Below are 26555 nucleotides of genomic sequence, written 5' to 3'. Positions count from 1 at the left end.
CCCCTTCCCCTACCACTCGCCCTCCCCCGCCCTGCCAACCCCGAGCTGTGCCAGCCACCACTGAGAAAACGTCAGAGCCCCCATGACAAAAAAAAACATGGAGTTGGTGCCCATGTGCATTATGGACTTTGAGTGGAGTCACACAGTATCAAATGACTTGAAGTTTCATTAAAGAAAATCAACTTTTAATGTTGGATCTCAACACTAGTTAGTTAGCAGGAATGTGCAAATAATTTGTATCAACCACCCCACACTCTACAAACATTCAATGTTACAATTTCAAAATGTGCCCACTTAAAATAGCATTAGTATTTTCAAGGTGGGGCAATTACTCCAGATTACAAGTTAAAACTACTTATATATGAGCAGCCATATTATTTTCAAGTGGTGTATTCTAGGTGCATGTTTGTTAGTATTAACATTTTTTTAATAGTAAGTTCAAGTGATTGTAACAAACAGATAAATGTTACTAATTTTCCACATTTTACTGTGTAAAGGAGTTTTTTTTCCAGATGAAGGCCGGAAACATACCTATAGAACCCCCAGATTCTGTCAGCATGGTATTTAACTTCCTCTTGCGCCATGTCTAGGAGGTGCTTGCTCGCACCCAACCCAGAGTACGTCGCCTGGAACACCCCAACAAAGGTCTTCAGAAGCTTTCCAAATGGGTGGACTGAAGATTTGAAGGCCTATCAAAGAAAGGAGAAGCAATGCAAATGTAAAATGTTGAATACAAGTCAAATGTCATTTGAAAATTCAACAGATTATGGATACTTCTGACAGCAGCAACATTCCCTTTTGTACTGAAAACATATATGTAACGGAAGCATGCACTTACCTGTTCCATCCTAAGAAAGGTTACTTGTGTGATACTCTATCTCTAGGAGTTTGAATGACTAACTACTGCATTCTCAATGTGTAATAGACAGTGAAATCAACACCATACCAGAAAGTGTGAGTATCAAATCATGTATGTAGTGTGTGAACATCTTACATATTGCAAGACATTTTTACACAAAATGAAACACTACTTGCAAAATCACAGCATTTTCTCTACAACCATAGGACGTAGACTAGAATTGTGATAAAGGAGCGGGCAGTGGATGTGGCCTAACAGCTAGGGCAGTCGACCTCGAAGCTGCGGAACTGGGTTCGAGTTTCGGCATCGGCTCAACATTCTGTGATTCTGGGCAAATCCCTTAATCTTCCTGTGCCTAAAAATGAATGTGTCCGTCTGGAATGCAACTGGTGCTTCTGCAAAGCGCTCTGATACCTTCGGGTCGAAATCCTGCTATATAAAAAATAAAAATAAACTAGATGGGAAGGGAAAGGAAAGGTGCAAATGATTTTACGATACATACAAGCATGTCCTAGGGATGGGGAGGAAAGTATAATTGCCCTGTTCCTAGGTTGCTATAACGCCTTGCTCTGAATACAGGCAAACATTCTTAACAGCCTGTCTGAAAATTACATTTTCATCTCAGGGAAGTATGTATCTATGAGTCACTTCCTTCCACAGTATTTTCTTCAATACACGCTTGGTTAAGAAAGGTAGATGTCAAATGAATACAAAACGACAATTCTATTTACACTGCACTTCATCACAGTGAATTAACTGCCCAGAACCCAGGTACCTCCCTTTTACTCATTACATTTACACTTGTTGGTCACCATATACAGCACTCCTCTGTCTAGGACACGCATACGCACGTACTGCACTTTACTGTGGCCTTGTTATACTGTGCTCTGTGAGTGGGTATTGTCACTGTAAAACTCTAACAGAGAAGGTGTTTATTTCTTTGTGATTTTATATAATTCCTAAAGGAAGACTAGAGAGATTTTCGGTGACCAGAATGGAAAGCCACAGTTAGTATAGGAATCTTATAAAGGCTCATACAGCAAAGTATTGCCCTACTAGGAAGATAAAAAGACAGTAGGACATCATAGCAACCACTATGAATTGAAAGACCAAGCAATTCGTATTTTGGCATAATGTTATATAGGAAATCAGCATACAAACTGTATGCAAGACTTGTTAATATGTTAATATGTTTTTTTTATTTGGCAAATATAGCCATAAAAATGCCATAATACAGCGTACAGTTAAAATGCGAATTATACAAAAAGTGCTACCATAAAAACTGTATAAAACACAATAAAATCCTATTAAACGATCGATGGGAGCAGTACCACTCTATAAAATAGCTCTTAATTCATAACCAAATAGGAAAAGGGTCATATATACATTAAATATACATTTCTACATGTATACAGACTTCCAGAGCTCAAAAATGTCCTCAAGAGGTGGGTAAAATCGCATTCTGCCCCATAAACCATTTTAGATTATATTACCAATTCATTCAACGACTCCTGTATTGTAGTTAAAAATCTTCCTATTGCACATGCCACATTTAAAAATCTCATATTGATCAACAAGCTGAGAGCTTGATCCCCATTATCAATTTTGTAGGCAATAAAAAGAGGTTTTGAATTCTTTCCGTTCTTCTAGAAACCACAAACAGTCCAGCTAAATATGTGGGCAAGACTTAAAATCCATAAGATAATTATGTGTGTGTGTAAGTGAGTGTGAGTTGAAACGAAAAAAGAGACAGTATGTACGTGAGATAATCAGCTTAAACATCTGCACACCACATTCATGGTTCAGTTACGAGAAACTGGACTTAAAAATCCCAAATATTCTCTGTGTGGCATTGAGGGTGCTAAATTGTGCAGGGTAGTAAAGTAATCCTGCTAACCTCTAGTGGCAGAGTTACAGTAGGGTGTGGGAAAATGTTGTTTCAAATTGCTTCGACTGACATCTTTGGAAAGGTGCCTTGTAGCTAAATGTAAATGCCAGATGCAAGGAACCCAAATAGCTTTGAAAACAAGTTTACCAAACAGTCAAGTGACCGAACACTCTTAGCTTTTAACTGGCATTCATTCGGTGACTGCATAAATATGAATATTCATGCCAATTACCAATTGAGCGTAACATCTACTTAAGTAGAAGTATGCAGTAATTAGGGATGTCTATATAGCTATCACTTCTGAAAAGCCAGAGATTCCATAAAATGACCAGGCCTATTGCTATGACATCAGAATCTTACAGCATAAAGTTAGGATCATGAACTGCTGCCGAGATCATATTTTTAACCTGTTAAGGGGCCTTGGACGCTGATGTTTGCAAAATGTCAGCTTCATTCCAGTTCCTTGATAAGTCACATTGGAAAAGAGTGAGAGGTGGGAACCAGTTTCACATGTGGTGAAATGAAGGGCATGCATGATCACAGTGGTTGACCTGAGGGCATCCTTGCCCTGCCAGCATTTGGAAGTGTACATGTGGAGGCATAGCCATTCCTATTACATACCTTGCTAGTGGAATGACATAAATAAGGCCGCACACTGGCATAGCAAGGGGGCGTGTGGTACTAGTTTTGGGGCATCAGGCTCTCCCCCCTCCGGCTGCGTGGGGTGCCAAGTGCTGGTTCTGTTCGTCAGCACCTCCCCCTGCTCTTACGGCCGCCGCACCCCAATAGCTGGGCAGCAGAAGGCCTAGCTACCCCACTGAGGCCACACTGCCCTCTATCCCTGGAGCTAGCTATGAGACGTGTACACCAAACGCAAAATACAGTTGTATTGTATTGTGTGCAATTATACGTGTATGTTTGGGGGTATACAATGTGTATTGATATAATTAGTGTGTCAGATAAATCATGTTTTCATAATTCATTAAAAATGTAAATGTTTGTAATTTCCTATGTTTGCACCTCTGTTATGTTTACAATGAAATGATGTGGGTTTAAAGGTGAGTGCAATGTTTTCAGTTATTGTTACAATATTTTTTATTTATTTTAGTTTTTTATATTACTTTAATATTATTGAATTGTGGTATATATAGGTGCCTACAATGTCTGCATTTACAAAACCATTTTTAAATTGATTTCATTTTTTAAAATTATTTAAATATTTTTGCAAATGCAATGTATATGGGTGTCTTAGATGTCTACATTTGTAAGAGCAGTCGTTGGGCTTTATGCTGTTAGTGTTATTCCATTCCTCCATCCTCCATGAAGTACTACTAAGTAACTATATTAGCTGTGTGACATACTCTAAGGCTTGGCTGGAGTGCAGTTAATATTATTTGAATGGTAGTACCACAGGAGTATATGTGGATGTAACTTTGTTTCACAGCAATGAGCTTACTACTTCTGTTGGTGTGCTTTTGTATTTTAATGTCCCTAATTTGTAATTTTTTTCACCCACCTTGTGATCGCTGTTCAATTAAGCAGAATTATTTCAGTAACAAGAATAATTTAGCCACTACCCCGCACCCGTAAAGTTTAATAAAATTGCAAACAGATCAACAGCAATGAATCACTCAATTCATAATTGTACAATCATTTGCCTGGGTAAAATAAGGTGACCTACACTTCCTGAGTGAAATACCCTCCTTAAAGTTACAACTTGGGGATGGTCTCTTAGTCCTATTCCTTTTTTCCATGGGGTCTGTTTCGGGGTGGCCCATACAAATTTGTTCGACTTCCCCAGTTCTCATGTACCGTATGAAGCGGCTTGAGAGCTGGCAGGATTCACCATTTAAGCAGCAGATGATGGCAGTCCTTCAGGTACGTATATATAAAATTTGAAACATTGGTCAGAGCAAGTGTATCCTCAACAGAATGAATGTCTCACAAATGCAGATCACATGCAACAATGTATGTTCTGCTTTACTACACAATCTGCCTTGTTTGTTTATTTCTCCAATTCATTGTCCGAACAAAGAGCTTCTTAATAGCAGCAAGCCAAGACACTATCTCATTAGGTTAAGTTTTGCTTACGTGGTGAGTGACGACCACAGATATGTAGGGAGGCAACCTGTAGAGTTTAATTCTGTCACCCAGCTGCCATTTCCTTTCCCCCTTAGATCTTTTAGATCTTGCACCAAAGATAGGTCAATTGTGTTCTTCATTGCAAGTTTGGAGACCAGAGTTAACGATGTTCTCTAGTCTTGGAACCTGGAAGGTCTTCCTTAAGCATGACCTCATTCGGAGTTTGGCTCCTGGATTTTCTTCCATAGCAACTGCTTCAGGGTGTTAAATATAGCTGTTTGTAATTTTAAGCAATATGCTACCCATTTAGCCTGCAACACTAAGGTTTGCTTGAAGATGTTAGATTCCAGCCTGATTTGGGCTTGGCTGGCACACTCTGGCAAAGAAAACTATTTTGTATATTGTGTGGCGTGCTGTTTGTCTAGTAGTTCAAATAACTTATCTTTAAATATTATGACGCCATATGATAGGGTCTCATCACTTTGGAAGCAACCATGGTCAGCAGCGGTTGCAGGCTAGGGCCGGCCATGTTCCTTTTTTTTGCTGCCCCTTTGCCCCTGATAAGTGCATGGCAGAGAACCTTTACGCCTATTCTTGAGCCTTTTTGCCACCACTTTCAACCAGACACACTCCTAGTTATTGAAAGGATTTTACTCGCACTAATTTCACACCTTCCACCAACCATGCACCTTTCTTAATGAGTTTCCTTCCAAATATCATAGTTTTTGTTTTCCTTCAGTTTATCGTAATTGTATTGATGCTGCAATATTGGAACAGGGCATAAGGAGTACTTTGCAGGCCTACTTGGGTGTGAGCCAAAACAACCATGTTGTCCGCATATTGTAATATTAAAATTTTCCAGCCTACTCAGTATGGGGGGCATGCTCTAACGTTAATCAAGTTGATTTCCAAATTTGCCATAAAGAGGTGAAATTGTAGAGTAGCAAAAATACATCCTTGTTTTAGGGCTTCATCTGTGCAAATGTTTTCCGAAATTGACCAGTTAGATGCCAGTTTAATTTTTACCCATGTCTTGTTGTATAGGGACTCCAAGGCTACAAGTAGGCATGATGGACATCCCCAGTCATTCAACTTGGCCCACGACTTGCTCTTAGAACATTATCAAAGGCGTTGGTGAAATCAATAAAAGCTGCGTATAATGGCGACGTCTTTGGCTGGGGCGAGTCCTCTATCAGACAAGAGAAGGTTAGCAGATTATGCTCTATGTGGCAATTTTCAGAAACCCTGTTTAAAACCAGAGGATCAGTTGTTTTGCGCTTGCCTATGCCTTAAGGTCTTCCTTTAAGAGTCAGGCATATCCTTTACCCTCTGAATCCCGAAGTGCAATATTTCTATGTTTACTTGTTGCTAGTCGGCCGCCCTTCTTATATATTGGGACTGGAATAGACCCCCCCTCCAACTTTCGGGGACTGAATTTGCATGACAACAGCTGGCATATACCGAAGACAATCTTGGGGCCCACAGAGAAGTCTGCTTTAAAGAGGGCAGCAGGCACACCGTTAGGACCCGGGGCGCCTGACCTTCGTAGTGTGGTTATCATTCATTGAATGCTTTTGAAACTGGGCCATTAGCAAATGACATCTAGAGGTTTAGTTTCCCTCGCTAGGTGGACCCTCTTTTCAGGAGTGCCCTTCCCTGTATCCCCAACTTTGCAAGCCATCCTACTTAAAGTGACCTTTGATGTATCTGGCTCCAGGGAGCCTGTTTTCCACTAGCCCACTTGATTTCTTGACCTTGGCTGGTTGCTCTCCTTTCTTTCTGGTACGGAGCCCGAGGTCGACACTGGGGTTGTTGTTTAATATATAAGTGTTTTAAGTATCTTTTCCACTCTGTTGGAGTGATGTTGCAATTTATTTTTCTTTACTCCCTTCCCCATGTAAGGCTAACAAAACCCCAGAATTTACTTGATTTCCTATTTTTCAAGGCTGCATCCAGTTTTGCCTAAGTGAGTTAATCTTTCCTTAGCTGCACCATTCTTATTTATTTCCTATATACTCGTCAAAGGAGTTTGATCCTGTGTTTCCGGACAATGCTTGGACTTCTTTTCATTCTATTGTTACGCAGGGATTTGTTCAGTTACTTCTTCAGTTTCCTTGCCTCTATCTCCCGGACAAAAAGCTGTTAATGCTTGGACGATCTATCCCCCTCTGCTAGTATTTCCTGCGGGATCTTTAAGGGCTGATATCACACCTTCCCACCCTTTTTTGGGGTTTCTGTGCAACTTAAAGATGTCTAAAATCCAGTGGCCCGGTTCAGAGCTCTTTCTTCATTGTTACTTGTGCCTGGAGAAGTCCACTCCCATGCAATTCACTTCAGTGGCACCATATCCTTCAGGTCTCCTATCATTTGCAATCTTAGACACCTGGATTCCTATCCGTTTCACCTCTGTCCTTACCCAACAGTGCAAATACAAATGTGGGGTGCTTGCTGGGATCCCAGAGCAAGGAGGTTTCCCTCTAACTTACAGCTTTCGCTCCATGATCGCCTCTTCCCACTTGCAGGGGCTGTATCAAGCCCTTCTTTCATATCTGAGGCTGAGACTGCGGTCAGCTTAATAAGGTCTTTAACCTTTGATTTGAAAAAAAATTATTTTGCTGTCTTAAATACTTTCGGTCTTGGCGAACCGGAGTCTCTCTCCAAATCTTTTCTGAGCTAGTTGTAAGCCCCATTCGGATGACCACTATTTTTCTCATGTTTGGCCCCCGTATCGTGCTTGCTGACCCAGCCTTACGGAGTTGGGAAATTTGGGTTCTCATTCCAGCCCCCATAGCTTTCTCGCTTTCTATGGTGCAGGCCTCTCCAATGTTCTATTAACTCCTTAGCGCACTAGCAGAAAAACGTGGAGCAGGAGGATACGGAAGGCAAGTGCTGGTACATGAGTACGAATGTAAGGATGGGAAGCAACAGGAGTCAAGTGCCTGAAGAGGTACCTGGTATCTGCCCTAATTTAGCAGAGGAGGGGATCTTGAGTATTACTTTATATTACTTTAAGGTTAACACATTTGTACCTCACCAGGCCTGGCAGCACTTTAAAAGCCTCTTTTAGGTTGGTTACTGGAACTCATTAATAGTACCTACAAATGTAGTGCCGACTGTAGAGAGGTTGTGGTATGAGGCGGTGGGGTGGAGAAGGCTACGTAGGTGTAGGCGGGAGCCACAAAAGCACAAGCTGCACCAGCCTAATGTGGGCCGCTTCCGCGTTTTCCAGCGAGCCCGCAGCCTATTGCTGTTGCCACTGTTTTCTCTTGCAGCCCGGGCCACACTGCTGGCCTTCTGATTTCCCAGCCTGGCTCTGCCAGGAGGTGCAGGAGTAACTGGAATGCGGAAGGAGAAGCAAAGTCAAAACAGTGGAGTGCGGGGACAGATCGTTTGGTCATCCAGTCATCAAATCTGCCCCCCCTTTCCGGGGGATTGTGATATAATGGTCTTCGGCACAGTCCCCTAGACGCTTGGGCTCCATCGTTGGCTTTCTTTTTCTGGGCAGAGAACTTCTTCATGCCAACGTTCAGCGCTCAGCTAAGTATTAGGCGTTTAGGGCTCATCTCGGCGTTTGTTATAGATAATCTCCATTTTCCAGTCAGTCACACATGCCACTCCCAGTCTACCACATTTACACAAAAACATACACCTATGCCTGGAAAGGTCGTCAAATTCAAGACTGGGAACTCCACACATAAAACATAGGGCAGGTCCAGGTGTAGATCACCACCTATACCTTAGAGAACTGCATTTTAATTTGAAGTAGTATTGCAAGAGTATTACTTTACATATTGACTTTACATATTAAAATATTCAAAAATGCTTTGGCAAATAGGCTCAACTGTAGCTACCTTATGATATTCCCCATTATATATAGCAGCTGGAATGAAGGCTTGTTAAACTAATTAAGTGGTCATATGAAGTTTGTATCGACAACATGATGAGGACGTTGAGTAAAGATGAGGTGCTATTAGAAGAAGACTTTCAATAAAATAAGCTCCATCAATTGTAAAGGATAGCAGTGAAGTGTGTGAGGCTTGTGGCAAATACCGCTATCTTCTCCACAGACCATGTATGTTTTTTTCAAAGGATTACCTTCGTGAGGTAAGAACAAATGTTGAAAAGGAGACCATTAACAAGATAAAATTGTTCCAGGGAGAGATTTGAGAAAAAGGGAGAGAAAAAGTAAGAGAGGACAAAGGGAGATAGAAAAAGAGAAAGATAATCTGATGATAGGTCTGGTAGCACAGTGGACTAACACATCCATTGCAGGGATCTGTGTTTGATCTCATGGTCACAGGATCAAATGCCAGCAAGTCCACTAAGCCATTCATCCTTGAGGGGCCAATAAAGTGAGTACTATTGAGCTGGGTAACATTAAATGCTGTTATTCAGCATCTATAGCCTTGCGGGTGAATGTGCACTTTACAAATGTATGTTATGTTAGAGCAAGTAAAAAAGAGACATGAAGGGAGGAAGAGAGAGGGAGACAGAGGTTACAAGAGAGATGGATTAAGTTGGAAAGAGATAAATAAAATGTGACCGGGGAAGGACAGTGAAAAAGAAAGACAATGAGAAATCGAAAGTGATAGAATGGGAAAGAGAACAAGTAAAATAGAAAAAAGGGAAGAGAGAGCAAAGAAAAGAAATGGAAGAGAGAAAGATAGGAAGTGGGGTGAAGGCAGGAAGAAAGAGAGAAACGGATATCCATAGAAAAATGGCGAAAGAGTGAGAAAGAGAGGCTGGATAAGAAAAATAGAGGAAATGACAAAGATTAGAAGTGAAAGAATAGAGGAAATGGGTGAGGAAATTGGTGAATGGATAGCTGGAAACTACATTCAAGACTGTGCTAATAAAAGGAAAGAGATTGAGAAATTGATACATAGGGCAAATATTTACAAAACATGAAAACTGTTTGTGATGGGCTGTTTCGTTGTTGCAAATATTCATAAATTTCCTTCATCCACTCACATTTTGATTCAAAACAGCAGAGGTGCCTGTCTGGCACCATAGCTACTGTGCATCTTTTTTGCAGCCACATCTGCTGCTTTCGATCTCATTGGCTCCAATCGATCATGTGTGGGGGGGGGAAAGGCCACTCATATCAACAGGCCCTAAACCCTACCCCACACCGCCATGCAGGTTAGGGAGAGCATTTTCCTAGGTGGGAATTAAATCCAACAAAGGGGAATATGTAAAATTCTTAACTTAGGAAGTAAATACATCCTACTCAGCAATGCTCACACAGGGGCATATTGTGCAGATTAGTTTCTTGTTTTTTGAATCAGGAGTACATCAAGCTCTTTGTCAAAGTCCAGGCCATATTCCTATGTGCAAATGTTCTGAATTATTTCTTTTGTACAGCTAGAGTGTTGCATGAGAGGATATGTTTTTGTACTCAATGCATGTGAAGTTGAGTAATAGTAAGGTTGCCGTACAGGGCACATGTATGAGTTCCACTTTTTCAGAATGAGGCAAAAAACACTGATAAGGGTAGAGGATAGTGACATGTCAATATTGTAGGCAATTATAATTACCTTTTCAAGATAGCATTGCAACTTGTCTGGATCTTGAAACTTCCAAATGTCTTTCAGCACATCTTGTATTTTTCCTGAAAATTCTTCTTTCTCCCTGCTTGAAAAATAAATTACATGGACATACTTTTATTGATATTTGATTATTTAAACTCACAAGTGACCAGACAGGTGATCAGTTCCACAGTATCCACAGTTTGTATTCAAAGCTCCATGCGGCTTCCTGTAATGAAGACATTGTGGATCCTGATCACTGAAAGATAAGTCCCTGCTAGAGTTGTGGCTTATTTGTGCTCCTTGGAGAAGATTGTCCCTTTCTATATGGTTGCCAAGATAGAGTTAGGATACCTTCTGAAAGCTAGTCCTTTATAAGTTACTAGTGTTGGAAATGGCCATTTTTGTGTGGTGTGCTCCTAGATTTTTGCCTTGACTGTATTTGCTACCTGGAGAGTTCAGTGGCCTTTACCCCTGCTGACAAGGATTAAAGTGCTTGTACTCACCCTTTCAACATGATGAAATTGCAACTCCCCTAATTAGAATATTTAACTTACATATACGTCCCTAGTAGATAGTACAAACTGTACCCAGTGCCTGTAAGTTAAATGTCACAGTGTGCAGAGAGAAAATTGAATAAAAAATATCGAGTTGCACAAGTATCGAGTAAAAAATATCGTGGTTCAGAAATATCGACAGCAAGAATTTCGTGCTCAAGAATATCAACTTAAGGTAAGTAATAATAACTTTAAAAATACTAAAGTGTTTAATATACTTTGTAAAAATATAGATGTTAAAAATGGCATTTTTGTAATTAACGTTATCTATTTCAGTATATATTTTATATGTATGTGATGTATGTTTTTTGTATAAGAATTGTTTGTATTTTAGATATATATGAGTTACATTTTTAGTAGTTATTAATTTTTTTTATTAGAATTTGGCGTTTTTAGTGCTGTAGCAGGTTGTGGGTTTATAGGGGAATAGGGTGGGAAGTAATTTAATTATATTAAATAAATTTATTATTTTGTATTTATTAATATTTGTTTAACTAAGATTTTATACCTTTAAATGTGTAAAGTAATTTTTTATTAATCAATTAATAATTGGTTGTTAATTATTTTAATTGACTAATTAGTAAACAATGATGGTAATTGTGTAATTAATTTTAGGTGTATCTTGTGGTGTTTATAGGTGTAAAGGCTGGGAAGTAATTTATTTTTAATTTATGAATTAACAATTGGTTGTTAGTTAATTTGAATTATTGGTAAATAATCATGGTAATTGTGTAGTTAATTGTAGGTGTGTGTTGTGGTGTTTATAAGTGTAAAGGGTGGAAATATATTTTTAATTTATGAATTAGTAATTGGTTAATTAATTGTGGAGTTTATAGGTGTAAAGGGTAGGAAGTAATTTATTTTTAATTTATAAATTAATAATTGGTTGTTAATTCATTTTAATTAATTAATTGGTAATTAATTATGGTAATTATGTAGTTCATTTTAGGTGTGTGTTTTGGGGTTTATAGGGGTAAAGGGTGTTGAGTTGTTTATTTATTTATTATTAATTTTGTTAGTTAAATTAATTAATATTTTATTATGGTAATTGTGTAATTAATTTTAGGTGTGTGCTGTGTTTTTTAGGAGTAAAGGGTGAGAAGTAATTTGTGTTTAATTAATTACTATATTGTTGTTAATTAATATTAATTATTTGATATTTAGTTTGGATAGTTGTTTATTTTTGTGTGAGTTGTTTTTACCTTTAGAGGAGTAATGGGTGGGTGTTAAATACATTTTAATTACTTTAATATTAGTTGTTAATAGTAATAGTTTTTAATTTAGATACAACTTTTAATTGTGTTTTATTATTTTATAGTTTATTTAGGTGTGTGTTGTGGATATTATAGTATTAAAGTGTATTTAGTCAATGAATGTTTATTAGTTGTTTTATTAATAATATTTTTTAATTAATTATTATGTTAATTATAGAGGTAAATTAAATTTAAAATGTTGAAATGCTTATTTTTTGGTGTGGTGTTATAGGGTAGAAAATAAAATAAAAACATTTATGTATTTATTTTTGGGTTTGTAAATATTTTATAGTTTAAAAGAATTTCTTTTTTAAATGCATTTATTATTTTCTTTTATATAATATGTGTAGGTTTTTGTTATATGTAATTATTATTATAATGTTTTTTTATATATTTAATATATTCTATTTTTCATTTTTTACATATTGTTCATTTATTTGTATTATTTTTTTAAAATTTTAATATATATGTTTTTTTTACTGTTTGAGTGTGAATAGTAATTTTTGTCTATCCGCTATCCAACACTTTCCTTAATGTTGCATTCACTGGAATGGGAATAGTAATTTTTACCCCTCCGCTATACAACACTTTCCCTACTGTTGCACTCACTGGAGCTGGAATAGTAATTTTTACCCCTCTGCTATCCAACACTTTCCCTACTGTTGCACTCACTGGAGTGGGAATAGTAATTTTTACCCCTCTGCTATCAAGCACTTTCCCTACTGTTGCACTCACTGGAGCTGGAATAGTAATTTTTACCCTTTTGCTATCCAACATTTTCCCTACTGTTGTATTTTGAAATGTAAGTTAAAATATTTTTAATAGTTTCATGTTTTCATTTATTATAGATGTTTGGTTTTTTATATTTTAAATCATTATATTTTTTTATATTATTTTAAATGTTTAATATTAAGTTTATGTGTTATATTTTATTAAAATGTATATTAAATACATTTTATTTTGTTAAACTTATATTTAATATATTTCATGTATATTATTTTATTTTATATTCATATAAATGTCGACATTTTATACATCTATATTTTTTACATCAATATTTATTTATTTTAGTCAATATTTTTGTATTTATCTGTTTAAGTATGGGAGTCGATATTTTTGCTGTCTATATTTTTTTCTCAATTTTTTTAACATCGATATTTTTTACATCGATGTTGTGTCAGTGAACCAAATGTCACTAGTGGGCTGCAGCACCCACTGCAGTGACAGTGCAAACATGACAGTTGGCCTACCATTTGTAAAATGGCTATGCTTTTTTAAACTGCAAATTTGACCTGTCAAAATTACCTCCTTTAACAGACCAACCCCTTCCTTTTAAGTAATAATAAATCACCCTTACGTATGCTTTATTGCCCTTAAGGAAGGGGGCTTGGTAGTTAAAAGTATAACATGCAAGTTTAATGTGAAAAAGTCCTAAAATATATTTTGACTGTAGCAAGGCTGGTTGTTCCTGAAGGAAACATTGGGATGCAATATTGAATGAAATAATGTTATCTCCTTCTGGGAAAAAAACAAATTTCATTCTTAGACTTTTTTAAATATTTGTTGAAAGCCCAGTTCATTTGTGAAGTTGTATTCTTAATACATATTTTGGCAAATGTACATGTAGAATGTTACCTTTTTCTGGTCTTGAGCCTCTGGAGGCCCATTACATGAGCTCAAATTGTCACCTGAAAGCTGAATTGCCCCCTTGATGAGGTGTATAAACTGCTCCCAGAGGAGGACAAATGACTTGGGTGTGGGGAGTGGTGTCTTTTCCTCTGCCATGATCACCATCTGGGCTGTGCCCAGGAACTTGAATAACTTCAAAAAGGTCTGCGTCGTAACAGGGCAATGTTAGCAAACACCTGGGCAGGGTCCCTCTTTCTTTCCCCCAGTTTGGCAAGCACCAAACCCAGTGGGAGAGGAGCTGTCGACAGAACTGTTGTAGATTGATCACAGAGGAGGGGTTGCTCATTTCCATGGCCACATTTCTGGGGTGGGCACAAGAGCTCTGGAAAAGGGAAGGAAGGTTCTGCCATCTTGGTTATAGATGGAGAGGGGCACTGTGAAATTGCTTGCAGTAGGGCACACAGAAAATGCTACACATGTGGGTAGATTTACCCATTGAACTTTTATTAGATTGGTTAGGGAGTGGCAAGGAGTTCTCCCTACATGCAGGCTGGTGCTAGGCATGAATGTGGCACCCCCAGTACCCTCCTCAGAACGCTTTCTGTAATCTAAGAAGAGCCTAGAAGACTAGACCTGCTCTCCCTTTTGTGCCCAGGATAACTAATTGGATTCCAAGGGTCATTTAAGCTACAAGTTATACATTGTCCAGTTCCAGCTGGACCTGCCCTGGATCTTACTGCTAGCCTTTGTTAGAGTGAATCTTGACCCCTACGTGCTGTCCCCAAGGTCCTAAACCTTTGGCGGTGTCGGAACATACTGCTCCTAGCGCTTTTTTTGAAACCTTGGTACTTAGAAACTTTTGGGCTTCAAGAACCTTTGGAGGACCAGGACCAACCTGCCAAGCCAATCAGATAAAGTGCGTTGCCAGTGGGCCAAAGATTCAATTTGCTCCAGCTCAGAGTTTTTCCTCAGAAGCAAAACCGTTTCCGCTGAACTTCGTAGAGTAGGTATCTAGCCTAGTTTCAAACTCTAAATCAGACCCTAAGTCAGAAGGTAACATTTCCCACCAGGTTGAATCTAGTTTTTGTAGTCGATTCATGCTCTACTGCGGACAGCCTTATATTGTGCCTAGGACTGCTCAAGCGCAAAAAGAGGACTGTAGTTGGCGCTTAACACTTTTTGGCAGTATTTTTATATTTAAACTTTAAAAATTCTTAACTCTGGTTTTCATTATTGAATTTCTATCTTTTTGATGTCATTTCATTTACTGAAATGTACTCTATTATTCTAAATTGGTTTGGGATTTTCCTTATGTTGTGTTTTTACTTTATTCATGTTTTGGTACCACATAAATACTTTACACATTGCCTCTGGGTTAAGCCTCTCTGATCTGTGCCATAGCTACTAGAGAGTTGAGCTGATGGTTATTAAGTGACTTTAGTGGTTTAACCCAACAAGGGTTGTGGGTATTACTTGAGGTGGCTACCTTCCTCCCTCAACGTATGCCTCAATTTCTTACAATTAGATACTAGACCATGATGAGTATAACAAGATCCTAAGTCCTCACAGGAAATCACCCTAGTGGTTTCAGTGGTAAAGCAAACCTCTTAGAGGACATTTTTAAGTTCCCAATAAGGCAACAGGGAAACGGGCAGGTCACCTAGTGTTTTCTAAAACATTTTATTTTCTTGTTACTTTCCTAGTGTGTCGTGTTACTTTCCTAGAGAAACTCTTACTTCCATTTATTTTGCTCTTGGTACAAAGAGGCATGGTCTCTCTATTTAGCTCTCGTGTCTAATTTTATTTGCAGTTCCAAGAATCCTATTCATATGTGCCTCATATTTTAAAAAGTCCAGGAAATTCAAAAGAAATGATAGAATATCTAAGGTGATTATGTGTGCTGAGGTCACAGTAATGTTGATACTCACTTTGGGGGAGATTTACTAAGATGTTGTGCTGTGTTTGAGTCACAAACGTGTGACGCAAAACGGCACAAATTCTTGTTTTCCTAATTAACTTTCCAGCGCTAAACTTGTTTAGCGCTGGAAATAATGTAAGAGTAATGCAAAGCAGTGCATTGCGCTGCTTCGCATTACTTTGCGCCGTGGGGGCGTGCCAAGGGTGGTGCATGGGTGTTCCCATGCAACCACCCAAGGTTTCTCATGCTAAACCCAATTCACTAAAAACAGTAGATTGAGTTTAGCGTGAGAAAACTGCGCCCTTCTCAACTAGGAGCAAGGAGGGGGAAATGCTTTAATTTCTCCTTCCTTTTCTGACTTTGCATGCGTGCTGCACTGTGCAGCATGTATGCAAAGTGGGAATAGCTTTGCATTGTGCCTAGCATAGTATTTTGTACAGGAAGGGTACCCTCATGCACACACCCTAGCGCTGCAGCACTAAGGTGTGTTCATGGCACACGGCAGCTGAAATTAGTGCTGGTGCCAGGGAAGGGGGAGGAGAGAGCCATATCTTTAAAAATATAGTGCTTTCCTGCTCCCTCCCTGTCGTACAATGCAGGGCAGCCTCGCGGGGTACTGCTCTGCGTTGCGCAACTTTTTTGTAAATCTCCCCCTTTGTGTTTTTAAATACAAGGGGAAGCATGGGATAGCTATAACCAGTCAGGAAGGTTGGGGAGCTACTAGAGAAAAAGGTTTGCTTTTTAATTAGCTGACTAGAGATAGAAGGTCTATACAAGAGAAACTCTTGCAGAGCGAAACTAACAGCCACCTTTCGGATTACTAAAAGGATCCTGTTCCAGCTCAGCATCTGAAACCACAAATTTTAGCTGAAGATGGCATCCTCCTTACTGTTTTTCATGCCATTTTTCCAGAACTCTAAAAAGCAGTCAAAGTGAGACCTCTGCTAAAGAAGCCTTCGCTGGCAGTCAATGACATGAACAGCCTTGGACCCATATCATTGCTGCCTTACATGGGCAAATGTCTTAAAAATGGCCTTGAATCAGCGTCAGGACTTCACTGAATCTCACAACTTAATGGATTGGCAACAAGTGGTCTTCTGTCTGGAACACACACTGAGCTGCTTGACCTATTAGCCCCCGATGATCTTCGCCAGCTTACTGACAAAGAAGAAACTGGCATGTTAGTCCTCTTTGACTTGTTGGCGGCATTTGATACCACTGACTACAACATAGGACCCGGTTCAGATCTCGTTTGAAAAGCATACCAAACGATTGGTTCCGACCAAATGAGTATGATGCATTTGAATGCATCCGGATACAATTTGGTCAGACTCCCATTGACTTCAATGGGAGCCTGTGTACCAAACGCGTACACAGCCTCGCATTTTAAGAAAGTGGTGACTGGGGAAAATTGAGCACCCTGTGGCGGGCACCCCTTAGTGCCTGCCACACTGTGCATGGTTGGGAAGAGGGGACTCATGGGTACCCCAACGAGCCCGATTTGGAGGGTCCTGAGTAAAGGGGGGCCAGCTAAGGGGCCCCAAATAACGATTCCGGCAGCCTTTACGTTCTGGGCAAACCGAATCAGAAAGGCTGTCCGAATCATTCATCGTACTTGCTCGCTTGGTAAACCTAGCCCATAGAGCTGTATGATTCAGCTCTGGAAGGCTCTATCTCTCCGAATGCCTTCTGGAACCGATTCAGTCAGCGCTAAGGGTTTCCAGGCATCGAACATGGTCGTTCAGAACTGTGAACGATTCGGTAGGAAACAAGGGCTGAGGTTTTGGCAAAGTCGAATCAGATTCAGAGCCCGTCCGACCGAGATCAGAATCGGGCCCTTAGTGCATAAGTCCCTGGAAGCAGCAGCTATCACAGATACGGCCATGATGCGCATAAAGTGTTTCACTTCAGAGTGATCACAAGTGGTCACTGTTTCCAGACATTCTTTGAAGGGTTACGACACTGACTGCAGGATTGTACAAGGGTTAACCCTCTTTTTCATTCTCTTTCACATGTACATATGAACCGTTACCCAATTGCTCCACCACACGGAGTGACTACGCTTTTACGTGTATGCTGATGATGTTCAATGCATCGTTAACCTATATAGCATACACTAGAGTGTCTTTTATGGAGGTTCTCACCGTCATCAGGGAATGGATGACCAACAACTTTCTCAGAGGAACCAGATCTTTATTTCTTCTGCTTTATTGGTAACAAAATGGGACATGACCCTATGGTTAGATATATAATGGGCATTCCCCAGATCCTTAAACAGAGGTGCAGAATCAAGGAGTTCTTTTGACCAGTATGCTGTTCCTAGAAATACAATTCATTCATAAATGTGACTTACATCCATTTTATTCACATTTGCCTTCTAAAAAGAATTCTCTCCTTTATTGAACCCTCTTTGGATATGTCAGTAGTGAACACTAGCATTCAATCTGGTCTTTGGTATGCCAATTCAATCTACCTTGAATCTCCAGACAGAATTGTATATTGATTTCAACTTGCTTAGAATGCTGCAAGCACAATTATTTACAAAAACAGCAAGAATATTCCATAAACCACCAGTACTATGATCTCTACACTGGCTACCCATTCGACCTAAGTTAGCATTTAAGGCCCTAAGAATTGTCCATAAAGTAGTACATTTCAGGTCACCCTCCTTTCTGACTAATATCTTTTCCTTCTCACCCGTCACAAACATTGGTAAATACATTATTTATTGCCACCACTAAGCAGCAATTTTTCTACAGAAGCAGCAAAGCTTTGGAACCCTCTACCTTTGAGTTTGTGGACAGAAACAAATTTAATCTGTTTCAGTCAACAGCTTCAAACCTGGTGTTTTAATAATTGAGTGTCTTCCAACCTCTCTCCATGGTACTATCGGGTTTTAAGGTTGTGTCATTCTAAATCTCATTTGAAACTCTAGCATGCATCTGAGGGCAGGATGGTGGATTGTGTCGAAGTCAGCTGAGAGAGAGCCAGCAATTTAAGGACACAGGGGTTCTTTTCATCTGTGGTCAAGAGGGCATCTTCGACGATGTGTTAGGTAGTAGCCTCCATGATTCAGGGTGATCTTAAGCCAGACTGGTAGCTAGCATAACTTTGAACTTGGAATTGAATATAGACTGCTTTTTCAATGATCTCTTTCTTCCACCATACCACTGTCTTTTTATCTCACTGTTGCAGTTTTTTTTACTAACCCTGCTTTCTCCTTATGTAATTTTTTTTTCTTTTTCTTTTCCTTCTCTTCATCTTATTGTCTCCCTCTCTTGTTTACATTCTGTTAATGAAAAATAAGTTCACATGCCTAAAAATTAGAGCTGATACCCACCACCTGCCATAGCCACATCTAAGAACAAGTACTCTTTTTGTAGACCTAGATAAATCCCACTTAATAATTAATATGCTATCGCTGCATGTTATTAGATGAACTTCAAACCAGGTGCCAAATTGCATTAATTAGCACTAATGCCACTTTGATATTTGTACCAATCAACGTGAAAACAATCTTTTTTCACAGATCCACCAGGGCTGCTGCTTTTTGCCATTGACCAGTTAGCACAACCTGCAGTGTAAAATTAACCTGCACCATTGCAAAACAATAAAATAAAAGGCACTTTAGAAACAATTTTGGGAATGGGCCCCATCTTAAATTCCAAAAGTGGAAGTTATATCAAATAAAATAAAATCAATGGCACTTGTAAAGCGCACAGCTACTCATTGAGTATTACTCATTTCTTTTAGGACAGAGGTTCAGTGAAGCTTGCTTTTTAAAACTTCTTGTATCATATTTTTTATTTTGACCATTTAACTTTTAATTCATTTGTGATAATTACTGTACTGTAATAGCTTTGATAGGTTCCACAACAACTAATATGTAAATTAATGATTACTACTCTATTCAAGTTTGATTGCAAGGTTTACTGTGCTTAAACGTTGCGGTATTTCAGGAAGTCATCCTATGCATTGTATAAACTAGCTTTCTGGAACTTACTAGGTGCCCCATGTGTCACTGGGATGCCTCCGGGTAGCCATGCGCTTTATAAATGCTACTTCATTCATGTCACCCTATGCTACGTTTTTGACCAATTGTTCAAATTAATATTTATAGCATGTATTTTATGTATTGTCCTATTTATAAAAAACTGAATTTGATTGGCAGTCATAACCAAAATAAACAACTTTCAGGCATGTTATAGATTTGGTTTAGATTTCCTCATTAGTATTTCTTCCTTTTACCTTATAATTCACATTTCAGAATTTGGTGTGCAATGGAATGGCAGTGGCAGAAGTAAGCAAAGACTGTTTCTAATGAAAAAAGACAGATCCATTCTGATGGACCTATCCTCAAGGCGCACCCAGGGCTTCAAAAATATACTGTCAATTATAATTTTTGGCTTCATAACTCTCAGTTGGGCCACTCTTATGCTAAAGTTTATGATTCCATCAAAAACATGTGGAATTGCTGTCTTTGTGGTTGAGAGAGAGGTATGCAAGCCCCATGCTTCAAAAATGTGGTTTAGCTTGAAGCAGCTTCATTTGGCTCCTCCCTTATACATCACATATTTACGTTGACTTAGGTAGATTAACATTTTTTATTGTGTGTGTTCTAATTTTAATAAACAAACAAAGTTTCAAAAGTATTACTGAAACTCTGTGATAAAACTTTGTAAGATTCATTAACATGTGCAATTATATGTAGCTGTGATTTTTTTCATGTGATGTTTAATACGTGTATTAATTGTGAATGTGTGTGCACATATATTCAAACATAAAATGCACAATAACTGGTGTGCTAATTTAGCATAACCAAAGCTACTGAATTTAAATGTTTAACTTTCATGTGAGAAGTGCTTTGCTTGAATGTTCTCTCCTCTACAGGTGCAGATACAAGGCTTCGGTAGCTAGAGTAAGGCATTTTTTTCAGCGACAGTAAGGTATGGGAGTAAGTTTGTGGCAAAAAGAAGACGTGTTAATGAGATGGAAGATAAATTGTCATGGCGGAAAAGGGACGCTCAAGGTCAATCAAATGTGCTCCATTGAGAGTGTGTGAGAAAAGCTGGATGTTTCTAGTCTCTACCTAGGACAATAGAAACATACTGGAAAGTGATGACGCTGGTTACCTTGAATACTTCATGTGCAAATAGATGTTGTATTATTACATAGAGAGCAGAGACCTGAAGCATTTCATGCAATACAGACCTCTTATGTGATTTCTCTCGCTGTGTAGCTTCATGCTATAATCTCTAGACTTGGAGTACTTTTGCGAAAGAATCTCTCATAATGACACCTGTTCCTTGCTTCCCGTAATTTACCAGGGTTTCCTCGAAGTTACCCTGGAGTAGGATAAGCTAGATTTTATTAGAGGTACAAATGACTAGGCGGGAAGATCAAATTCAGCAAATAAACCTTCAGATTCTCTTTCTCATCTTTTGTATCGTAGCCACAGAGTTTGTGGTTTCCTATTATTTAGACTACATTTTATAAGGCGGTTTAGACTAATCCTTGTAATACTGTATTTCTACAAAATGCTTTTGAGACTCATCTGTAATAGGTTGTTCCTGAGTCTGTAATAAAATTGTATAACTTTCTTAAGTAGTCTTAGTCTTATTGTGTGACTAGTTGGTTACACTGTTATTGACATATGCAATATATGTTTACTCCCTCTTACCTCTATGGTAACTAAAAAGGGCCACCGACCAAGGAGAGAAAAAGACTAACAGGTTTAGAGCATTCTCAAGCTCTTCACCACACTGATGATGAATTGTTGTTGTCATTGTGCACTGCTGGACGGAAATTCAATATCCATGCTATTCATTCAAGTCAAAATGTGCATTGACTGTCAAGCCAAGAGTTCAGGCAGACCCTTATCTTTTGCATATCACATTACAACAATACATTTCATTGGGTCCTTAATGCCTGCACTGACATATAAATAATACCAATGAACATTTTGAGAAGAACCATGTAAAAGAAAAAGAGACTTTTAATAAATACACATAAATTTTGCCCAGAAAACAGGGCCCCAAAACACAGATAACACTATGAAGCAGCAAACCAAACACAAGTCAAATGTTCAACATCATTAATACTATATCTTTTATTTCCCTGAATCTACCCATGTGCATGGCTGCCAAGTAATTCATCTCTTGTGTGATACCCGTAGCCAAATCTTTCTTTTCAGTCTTGAATATTTGCATTTTGGGAATTTTAGATGTGCTTTCTTTTACAATTATGGGCTTATACATCAGAATGACACCAAATTTGGCAGAAAGCAAGATCTTGACCCAGAAAGCATGCTTTTTGTGATAGTGGTGTAAATATGTGCAATAGTTTTCAAATAGTTAAGGTTCAAGAGTTAGTGATATCTGGACATTTAAGTTCACAGGAGTCCCACTGGGGTCTCGCGGGCACACAACGTCAAACATTGGAGGTGTGGTGGGCTGGCCGCTTTTGGGTGGTTGGCTCTGAACTAACCCAAGCCAAAGGCTGTGTATGGTTGGGTTTGGCTGCTTGCCACTCCCTTGTTACACACAGCCGAAGGCTGTGTGTGGCAGAGGGTTGGCCTAGTTACGTACTGTGATAAAATATTACTTTGCGTGAACAAAACCTCTAGAAATTCATGGAAAAAACCATAGCTTAAAGGGGTATTATAGTTTTATCTTATAATAATATCTTATTTTACATTTTTTTTAAACCTTAAAAACAAAGGTGAACGAGATGTTAAAGTTGGGTGAAAATTTCAATGTTAAATGCTACATTTTAAACTAAAAAGCACTGAAATTCACCAATTAAAGCTAACTGAATGAACTATAACTCGAGCCCTTACCATGCACTGCTCATGACTTCACATATTCCATGACTCATGACATGTTCTATGACATCATTGATAACATTACTGATGGCATCTGAGATGGCATCATTGATGACAACACTGTAAATGAGAGGGTGTGAGTTATAGTTAATTGAGTTTGTGCTTTACTTCTTTGCAAATTTTTACATACATCCTTCCTTATCCTCTCCTACCAGCTTCAGTTGTCTATGTTGCTCTTCTCCTCTGTGTATTCCTAAAATCGTGATCTTTTTACGTAATCCCAACATGCAAACTGTTTCTATTTTCTTCTGATATGTCGCTCACTCTCCATTTGACTTCTTGGTTTCTCATCATTGTGTGTTTGGTCTTCATGTCTATAATTGAATGCATCCATGTAATGCACTCTGTCTTCACTGGGACATGTGTGCACTATGCGGAACTTCATAACCTAAATAAATTAAATAAAACCTCTATTCCTGTTAAAAATATGTTTTGCTTGCAACACATACCTTACGTGCCACATTTGAGGAAACACAAGTAGAAAGGATTGTGTTGTTATCATAGCTACCTTTGGCAGAAGAGATACTCCTGAGATTTACGCAGTTCTTTGCTGGTCTGTACGTGGAATCCCAGGTAGAATTCCTCTGTTCCCTCTCGACAACCAGAATTGATGAACCACTGGAACTGATCATAAATTCCCTGCCATCTCGCGTCCACTGGGATCTCATCAGCACCCAATTGTCTGTTCAACAAAGCAAAGATAGAGCCAATTAGTATCCTTCAATTTTTATTTACTGCGTGAGGCTTGATAACAAGAATTGATGAACCACTGAAACTGTTAACAAATTCCCTGCCATCTCGTTTCCACTGGGTTCTCATCAGCACCCATTTGTCATTTCAACAAGCAAAGATAGATCTAATTAACTTCTTACCATTTTAATTTACTGTGGTAGGGTCATCAAGATGGCAAGGAGGACCGCCATCATGTTAAAGGATACTACTGTTTTACCCTAAACCGACCCCATAACTATAGATCCATAGGGGCAGCACCAGTAACAGGTTATCTTCAAACAATAAACTTACCCTAAACCAGCATGTTTTGGTTTACTATGCTTCATATGCGAAACAAATTTATTTTCAATAGCCAAGTTACCTGACAATATTGAAGTACCTTTCGAGGATTAAAAATAACAGTTCTCAATTCATTAAAACCTGTGGTCGAATATTTCCATCAGAAAAATTCAATTGATTGTACAAAATCACTGCTTTCCTGTAAATACAAAGTGGAATAGGAAAATTATAGTCCATGTGGTCTTATTTACTGCAGATGTCTACTGCACAATAAGGATGGACTGAGAAGCCTCCAATGGACAGGGCTAGATGTCCAGTATTGTCCTATTCCTGAGCAGATGAACTGTGCGGAGTTGCCTGGAAAGGCCTAGTGCTTGTTTGCAAAGTAAATAGGAGGGAGGATCTGCAACACCAACGAGGAGGAATGTGAAGACCTAGTGACACATCACTCAACCAGCAGGTGACTAAATCTTTAATACTTTTAATAGCTCAATCCTCCTCCAGCATCTGCTAGATTAACTTAATTGTCGTTCCGCCCCAGATGCACAAGCAGACATTCTCAACTCTCAATGGTGTAACACAACAGCCCTGTTTATAGGGCATTATCACACTCTAATGCAGGTGGTTCTACTGCTGAGACCTTGGTGGAAATACCCCCTCTCAATGTACCACCACATGATTATACCATTACCAGTATTCATATTAGTGTCATGCCTAGTGATACCAAAAACTGTCATATCCCGACTTTCCTAGTGGTGACTGGGGAAGGAAGGGCAGGGCTGTAGTGAAGATGAATCTGTCAGCACACTATTATTGCAAAGGGTAGAGGTATCATTTTGCCAATAATAACGCTCATATAGCTCCCAGTGACAATATAGCTCCCGGTGACAATGTTCCACTCTGGTTTTAGCAGCATCGCCATCAGGCAGGAACAACACCCTACTGAAGGTTTACCATTTGCTAGCTGCTGGGGACGCCTACATTAGGGGCACTGGCGCGAGCGCGCAGCGTCCACAACCTCCTGAGGCTTGAGCCGGGAGTAGGACTTAACGCACTTTTTCTCCCTCTTGTGAGCAGCAGAAAATTGTTATAGGCGAGCTGACTGTTTTTAAGATTTTAAATATTTTAATTACGAGCTCTCTGTATCGCACGCACTGTTTGCCTATTTTGCACATTGGTTTTTAAATCAGACGCTCAGCGCTTTTTGAACCTCCTCACCTGTGTTGCCTCCTTCGGCTCCAGCACTGACCCGAGCAGTTTCTCTGCGGATCGGGCGTGCACAGGCGGCGGCCATTTTGGAGGGAGTCAATTTTGGGGTTGACGTTCTAGCTGCTGGGGACGCCTACATTAGGGGCACTGGCGCGAGCGCGCCGCTGGCGCGCCGAAGGCGCGCCAAAGGCAAGCCCGTCTGCGCCCGTCCGCGCCCAAGTCGCGCTCAGCGCCCAAACCTCTGCCCGGATGCACTTAGAAGTACCGGTTCGACTCACGTACTCTAGAACTACACTGCTACAACTAAATCCCGGTAAGATAATGGGAGATTGCAACCAGCAACCTGATGAATTAGGCCTTTTCCAACCGCTAGGCATGTGTTCCAACTGCTAGGCATGTGTTCCAACTGCTCTTTTTCATTTCATCCTACTAAGGTGGGAACTAATATGGCTGGCACAGAGTCAGTAAACACTTTGTGCAAAGCTGGGAAATCTGTTGCCTGCATTCTGATAAACGCAAGATCCCTTGTAAAGCATAGCACTGAATGTGCTAACTTGTTGATGGATCTGGACATAAAAATTGCGTTTATTACTGAAACCTGGATGGACGAAGCGTCCGGTCCGGATCTAGTTAAAGCCACTCCACCAGGTTTCTTTTGCGAAGTACTCAACCGCCCGAATAAGAGGGGCGGAGGCTTGGCCATTATTTATCACAGCTCCTATTCTGGAACCTTTAACGCAATCTCTCTCCCATCTTGCGAAGCACTCGCATTCAACATAAGACTAACTAGTCATTTTTCATTTAAAGGAACACTTGTTTATAGACCCCCTGGGCCCAAACATATATTTTTCTCCTCGCAAGGAACCCTTGTAGAAAACGCATTTTTGGGAAACTCTCAAACCATACTAGGGGATTTCAATTTCTATCTCGAACAGACAGATGAGCCTGATACAGCCCGCCTTCTTAATATCATGGAAACAGCGGAGTTGGTACAGCATGTAACTGGCCCCTCACACACAGCTGGACATACCTTAGATGGGGTTTTTTCTAATACCCCGGAGTTATCCTTTATAGCACTGCTACCCCTGGCCTGGTCAGATCATGCGGGAGTTCGTTTTAATCTTAATCTTACACCGCACATAGATAGTGATCGGTATTTAACTGATAAGAAAGAAATTAGAGCCTGGAATAGGGTGCGTGCAGACGACATCGCCAACGCTCTGACTAACATTCCTATACCCATTGCTGGGAACGCGAACGAGGCGGCATTGGCCTATACTAATTTACTTACGCAGGCTTGTGCTGACCTAGCTCCTCCTAAATTAGTGCTTCTCAAAAGGAGCGTACCTTCAGCCCCCTGGTACTCGACCGACCTCAAAGTACAAAAATGTATCTGTAAGAGATTGGAGCGTAATTGGAGGAAGAATTATTCCATTACAGAAAAAAAGGAATATTTGACTAGCCTAGCAACCTATAAAGGCATGCTGCGCAAAGCAAAACAGAAGTATTTTGCGACCCAGATTTCGGCAGCTAAGAATTGCTCTAAGGAGCTGTTTGCCACTATCCCAAAATTATCCTCTCCTGCACCGACCTCCATCTCGGCTAGCACAGAGCTCTGCGAAAGCATCGCTTCGTTTTTCTCCACCAAGGTTAATAATATCTTTACTAGCCTTAGCAACTCAATCAGGTGGGAGGAGAAGGCGGAGGAAAGACTTACTGAAGTGGACACGTCATCCAT

General features: G+C 39.6%; 1 protein-coding gene across 7 annotated transcripts in view; it reads right to left on the bottom strand.

Annotated features, from left to right (window-relative positions):
• ALS2CL (ALS2 C-terminal like) overlaps positions 1–26555 on the bottom strand; it is a 573008-nt gene that overhangs the window by 86704 nt on the left and 459749 nt on the right. For 5 of the 7 annotated variants that reach the window (XM_085628757.1, XM_085628751.1, XM_085628753.1 and 2 more), the window contains 3 exons: positions 23106–23279; positions 10367–10463; positions 532–689 (listed from right to left, as the gene is read on the bottom strand). In XM_085628757.1, coding sequence (XP_085484883.1) covers positions 532–689; positions 10367–10463; positions 23106–23279 — 429 coding nt within the window. The remainder of the gene's footprint in view (positions 1–531; positions 690–10366; positions 10464–23105; positions 23280–26555) is intronic. The other 2 variants (XM_085628756.1, XM_085628755.1) reach the window with 1 other exon arrangement.

The sequence above is a fragment of the Triturus cristatus genome, chromosome 10, assembly GCF_964204655.1.
Source record: "Triturus cristatus chromosome 10, aTriCri1.1, whole genome shotgun sequence".
Lineage (NCBI taxonomy): Eukaryota > Metazoa > Chordata > Amphibia > Caudata > Salamandridae > Triturus > Triturus cristatus.
Note: the sequence above shows the minus strand (reverse complement) of the source record. Positions and strands in the feature narration are given on the sequence as shown.